The 6666-nt window shown below is 45.8% G+C and overlaps 1 protein-coding gene across 1 annotated transcript; it reads right to left on the bottom strand.

Moving 5' to 3' along the window:
• Positions 1-5270: 5270 nt before the first annotated feature.
• LOC124673933 lies at positions 5271-5966 on the bottom strand. The gene has a single exon (XM_047209979.1). It carries the CDS (start codon positions 5964-5966, stop codon positions 5271-5273), a length of 696 nt encoding a protein of 231 aa, XP_047065935.1.
• Between the last annotated feature and the right edge of the window lie 700 nt (positions 5967-6666).

The following is a 6666-nucleotide window of genomic DNA, read 5'->3' as shown; positions in this document are numbered from 1 at the left end:
CGAAGGTTGAAACTGCTTCGTTCATTGTTATATGGTTGGAAACAGAAAATGCTGCATGTGGTAAATGGTATAATATCTTGAATAATTTGATACTTGAAAATTTTTGTGCTCATATAGATCATGTTTAAGCTCTTGCATCATGTACTTTGCACCTATTAATGAAGAACTACATAGAGCTTGTTAAAATTTGGTTTGCATGATTGGTCTCTAGAGTCTAGATATTTTCTGGTTAAGGTGTTTGAACAACAAGGAGACGATGTGAAGTCTTATAATACTTACAATATGTTCATATGTAAGCTTTGCTGCACCGTTTTATACTTGAGTTTGCTTCAAACAACCTTGCTAGCCTAGCCTTGTATTGAGAGGAATTCTTCTCGTGCATCCAAATCCTTGAGCCAAAAACTATGCCATTTGTGTCCACCATACCTACCTACTACATGGTATTTCTCTTCCATTCTAAAGTAAATTACTTGAGTGCTACCTTTAAAATTATATCCTTTGTCTTTGCAATATATAGCTCATGGGAAAATAGCCTTAAAAACTATTGTGGTGAAGAATATGTAGCTATGTATCTTATTTCTTAATAAGTTGCTTGTTGAGCGGTAACCATGTTTCTGGGACGCCATCAACTATTACCTTTGTTGAATATCATGTGAGTTTCTATGCATGTTCGTCTTGTCTGAAGTAAGGGTGATTTTCATGATCAAATGGTTTGAGTATGCATATTGTTAGAGAAGAACATTGGGCCGCTAACTAAAGCCATGATCCATGGTGAAAGTTTCAGTTTGGACAATTAATCCTCAATCTCTTATGAGAATATTATCTGTTGTTGAATGCTTATGCATTAAAGAGGAGTCCATTATCTGTTGTCTATGTTGTCCCGATATGGATGTCTAAGTTGAGAATAATCAAAAGCGAGAAATCCAATGCGAGCTTTCTCCTTAGACCTTTGTACAGGCGGCATAGAGGTACCCCTTTGTGACACTTGGTTGAAACATATGTTATGCAATGATAATCCATGTTAATCCAAGCTAATTAGGACAAGGTGCGAGCACTATTGGTAATCTATGCATGAGGCTTGCAACTTATAGGATATCTTATACATAACACATATGATTTATTACTACCGTTGACAAAATTGTTTCTATGTTTTCAAAATGAAAAGCTCTAGCACAAAAATAGTAATCCATGCTTCCCTCTGTGAAGGGCCTATCTTCTACTTTATTGTTGAGTCAGTTTACCTATTCTTTCTATCTTAGAAGCAAACACTTGTATGAACTGTGTGCATTGATTCTTACATGTTTACCTATTGCACTTGTTATATTACTTTCTGTTGACAATTATCCATGGGATATACATGTTGAAGTTGAAAGCAACCGCTGAAACTTATATCTTCCTTTGTCTTGCTTCAAAGCTTTCTACTAAGAATTTATTGCTTTATGAGTAAACAACTGAATTTATTACTTATTGCACTTGTTATATTGCTTTATGTTGACAACTATCCATGAGATATACATGTTACAAGTTGAAAGCAATTGCTGAAACTTAATCTTCCTTTGTGTTGTTTCAATGCCTTTACTAAGAATTTATTGCTTTATGAGTTAACTCTTATGCAAGTCTTATTGATGCTTGTCTTGAAAGTACTATTCATGAAAAGTCTTTGCTATATGATTCAGTTGTTTACTCATTGTCTTCACCATTGCTTCGAATCGCTGTATTCATCTCATATGCTTTACAATAGTATTGATCAAGATTATGATAGCATGTCACTTCAGAAATTATCTTTGTTATTGTTTACCTACTCGAGGGCGAGTAGGAACTAAGCTTGGGGATGCTTGATACGTCTCAAACGTATCTATAATTTCTTATGTTCCATGCTACTTTTATGATGATACTCACATGTTTTATACACACTTTATGTCATATTTATGCATTTTCCGGCACTAACCTATTGACGAGATGCCGAAGAGCCAATTGTTGTTTTCTGCTGTTTTTGGTTTCAGAAATCCTACAAAGGAAATATTCTCGGAATTGGACGAAATCAACGCCCAGGGTCTTATTTTTCCACGAAGCTTCCAGAAGACCGAAAGCATCACGAACTGGGGCAACGAGGCGCCGCCACGCCAGGGCCGCGCGGCCAGGGCTGGGCCCGCGCCGCCCTAGTGTGTGGGCCCCGCGTGTCGCCCCTAAACCTACCCTTCCGCCTACTTAAAGCCTTCGTCGCGAATACCCCAGTACCGAGAGCCACGATACGGAAAACCTTCCAGAGACGTCGCCGCCGCCAATCCCATCTCGGGGATTCGGGAGATCGCCTCGGCACCCTGCCGGAGAGGGGAATCATCTCCCGGAGGTCTCTTCATCGCCATGGTCGCCTCCGGATCGATGTGTGAGTAGTTCACCCCTGGACTATGGGTCCATAGCAGTAGCTAGATGGTTGTCTTCTCCTCATTGTGCTATCATGTTAGATCTTGTGAGCTGCCTATCATGATCAAGATCATCTATTTGTAATGCTACATGTTGTGTTTGTTGGGATCCGATGAATATTGAATACTATGTCAAGTTGATTATCAATCTATCATATATGTTGTTTATGTTCTTGCATGCTCTCCGTTGCTAGTAGAGGCTCTGGCCAAGTTGATACTTGTGACTCCAAGAGGGAGTATTTATGCTCGATAGTGGGTTCACGCCTCCATTGAATCTGGGACAGTGACAGAAAGTTCTAAGGTTGTGGATGCGCTGTTGCCACTAGGGATAAAACATCAATGCTTTGTCTAAGGATATTTGTGTTGATTAGATTACGCACCATACTTAATGAAATTGTCTGTTGCTTGCAACTTAATATTGGAAGAGGTTCGGATGATAACCTGAAGGTGGACTTTTTAGGCATAGATGCATGTTGGATAGCGGTCTATGTACTTTGTCGTAATGCCCTGATTAAATCTCATAGTACTCATCATGATATATGTATGTGCATTGTTATGCCTTCTTTATTTGTCAATTGCCCAACTGTAATTTGTTCACCCAACATGCTATTTATCTTATCGGAGAGACACCACTAGTGAACTGTCGATCCCGGTCCATTCTTTACATCTGAAATACAATCTACTGCAATACTTGTTCTTTACTGTTCTTCGCAAACAACCATCATCTTCCACACTATACATCTAATCCTTTGTTTTCAGCAAGCCGGTGACATTGACAACCTCACTGTTACGTTGGGGCAAAGTACTTTGATTGTGTTGTGCAGGTTCCACGTTGGCGCCGGAATCCCTGGTGTTGCGCCGCACTACACTCCGTCACCAACGACCTTCACGTGATCCTTGACTCCTACTGGTTCGATAAACCTTGGTTTCTTACTGAGGGAAACTTGCTGATGTACGCATCACACCTTCCACTTGGGGTCCCAACGGGCGTGTGCTTTACGCGTCATCAATCGGCTTGTCCGCGAAGACGCAAACACGGTCCAAATATGCGTCTCTGCTGCGTCTTGGTGGACGTTGCACGGTCGCGCCACGTGACCGCTCGCTTCTCCTACAGGCCCGCCTGACAGCAACCTAGGTCAATGTGTTTTCTCAAGAGCGCCAGTACTGGCGAGGAGGCATCGTTTTGGCAGTTTGCGCCACGTTAATAGCGATGCCTTGCCTGCCAACAAAACTAATACCGTATTCAAGCATGTCGCGTTCCTCGGCTTACTCCGGCGTATATAAAGAGGGGCGCACACTCAGCTTACTCATCACCTTCTTCACACAAACCCAAGCCTCTGCACAACCTCTATTGTAGCGCCGCCGCCAACAAACCCGCGAGGGAATCCATGGTTGGTACAGCTGGCTGTCGAGGCGGTCGAGGCCGCAGGCGCGGCAAGGGCCACCGTGCTGGAGCAGAATCACCCCGCTGCTCGCCATTGCATGCGTCGTTGTCATCTTCGCATGAGGCGAGCTCTTTCGAGTTCATCCTCTGCATCGACGATGACCCCCTCGTCATCAAGCGGCTGTCGTACAAGTTCGCCGAGTTCATCGATGGCGCCGAGCTGGTCGAGTTACAGCAGCAGGAGGCCAGATGCGGCTTTTATCGGTGTCCTGCCGAGGTCTTGTACGACGGTCAGAGCAAGATGTACCTACACATTGGGTGGGACAAGTTCGTACGTGCCGACAGCCTCGAGGTTGGCTGCCTACTCACATTCCTCTCAAAGGCGACGGCGAGATGATCGTCAAGGTGTTCGACAAGACATCCTACTATAGACACTACCACACGGACGAGCCCGACAAGGACACCAACAACTAGTATTGTTAGAGTGTTCTTTCTTTGCAGTGAATATGGTTACCAGCCAATTGAAGCCACTAGTGTAGGGTTATGTATATTCTTATGCCCATCTAAGAGCATAAGGTACATAGAACACAGGTGGATTTCTAGTTTGGGCGACTAGGCATCTGAGTGTTCTTTTTTGGCAGCGAAACAACAAGAAACCCGTGAGGCCAACACTAGTTTTTCTTATTTTGCAATTTTTGAACCATGTTTCAAACTATGTAGTAGCTTGTGTAATGTTTCTATCTATGGTTAAATAAAAAAGGATACAAAAATAGATAAAAAATATTATATGTCGGGCCACTGGGACCACTCCCAGGCGCAAACGGATGCGTGATCAAAAACGACAATTTTCATGTACGTGGGCCGACGCAAACGCTCCAGTCAAAAATAACCATTTTCGCGTGTCCGCCGGGCGACACAAACGGGAGCACGCGCTACCACTTTAGGGTCCGATTTGCGTTGCCCCGTGGAGATGCCCTAAAGCTTCCCGTAAAAATATGAGTTGTGTCATTACATTTTAAATCCAATAGTCGCCAAAAGCATATTATAGCAACCTCACTTGTTTTAAACCGTGCAGTGACATGTCTTTTCAACTGATCAATTACATGTTTGGACAAAGCGCTGAGGTTTTCGTGCAGCGCATGGGATGGGTTGTGTCCTTGGGGTGGTAAACCGATTGCTGCACATATTGCCTTTGGATCTCTACTTTTTCAGGACTTCCTGTGAAATGAGAATATGTTGCTCTTGCTAGTTGTAAAACATGGGCGGGGGCACGGAGCAAAATAAACATGCAAAAATTGCTAACATGCAGCTACATACAGGTGGGGTTCATCATCAGTTTTGCAGTCAAGTTACTCTTTCTTCGAGCGTAGCTTGTTTCGCCTTTTCAGCTACATACATTTGCTGCGCAAGCTAGAAGCAGTGCTCGTTCTGCTGGTACACGTACGTACTTCATGGCGCTTCATCTAGAACCTAGATCTGTTGTTTTGATTCGGCCTATTCATCACAACAGTTGGTTTGGCAATGGTGGTGGTCGAATTGGGTCTACGAATCACCGTAGTCGTCCTCATTGGCTGTCCATGACTTGTTGTTGGCTGAGCTGACCTCCTGCAAAAAGGAGCTTCCATTCTAGCCCGATTGTCAACATCCATCCTCGCCTTCTTCAAGATCGGGTTCTTGTAGCCGGAAACGGAGGACATGCCGCTTCCTCCGAAATAGCTTCGTTTGCAGCTGCTTGGTTGGAGCTTGGTGTAAGGCTTGATGCCTTTGCTCTGTCTCTCAGCGTTCCGTGCCCGGCACTTGTTGGTGAGCGCCTCGACCATCGCATCCTCAACCTGCTTCTGCTGCTTCGTCTTCGCCCTGAAGAGATCCTTCCACCGGTAACGCGTGCCGCTCCGCCTCATCCTGTCGACGACGTGGTTCGTGTTCTCCTCGCCGAACTGGCGCCGGTAGAACCCCTTCCACAGCACGTCGGTGACGGGGGTCAGGTCCGTCTCCGTGCGGCTCTCGATGCGGGTCAGCTGCTCCAGGGTGCAGTGGGGCAGGATCCTGCGCAGCAGCGGCGTGTCCACGCCGTCCACGCTCTCCATATGCCGGAGGTTGTCGATGGCTTTTCGGACGGACAGCTCCAGCAGACTCGGAGGCTTCCTTTCTGCCTCCATCCTTATTCGCGGTTTCTTTGATTAACAGCGATGCGCGGAGATTAGACGGTGAGATAGAAGACGTCGAGTTTCTGGTTTTCGTTTCTGTTTTCCCCGGAGCTATTTATCTACCTGAAACCGTGAAGCAGCAGATACGGAAACTGAAAGAGTTCCTGGAATTGGAGTCAAACTCAAACTCTTTTCCTTTCGCGTACCAGAGTCGGACATGAGTCGCCAACAAGCGGAGCATATACTCGGAGTCAAATTCGTGCATCCAACAGTAGTAGCACTGTAGCAGCGATGGGCCAGTTCGGAGTCAATTGGGTTCTACGGCGATTCGCAGGACGCTCAAACACGGGAATTGAGACAACATGCGAAAAATCAATTCCACCCACCTACTGACGTCTCGGTTTACTTAGGGCATCTTCAACTGCCACCCGCATTCGGATGGATTGTGTCTACCGCAAACGTACCGCGAGCAGGGGACACGTTCGCTTCGGAGCAAACCTAACCAAAGTGCGGACAGCGCGTGAGGGGAGAAATGTGTCCGCCTGGCACGCATCCACTCCTTATCCAGTCGCTGCCCCCGTGTCGTAGCTCAATCCATGGAGACCGTAGCTCTCGCCGGCCTGGGCGTAGCTGATGACGTTGTCATGTTGGACGCTGCGGTCGCCCCAGAAAAGTCGCCGACCTCGGCACGCCGGCGAAGCCGAAGAAGGAG

Source organism: Lolium rigidum, chromosome 1, assembly GCF_022539505.1.
Source record: "Lolium rigidum isolate FL_2022 chromosome 1, APGP_CSIRO_Lrig_0.1, whole genome shotgun sequence".
Classification (NCBI taxonomy): domain Eukaryota; kingdom Viridiplantae; phylum Streptophyta; class Magnoliopsida; order Poales; family Poaceae; genus Lolium; species Lolium rigidum.
This window is presented reverse-complemented; position numbering and strand designations above follow the sequence as displayed.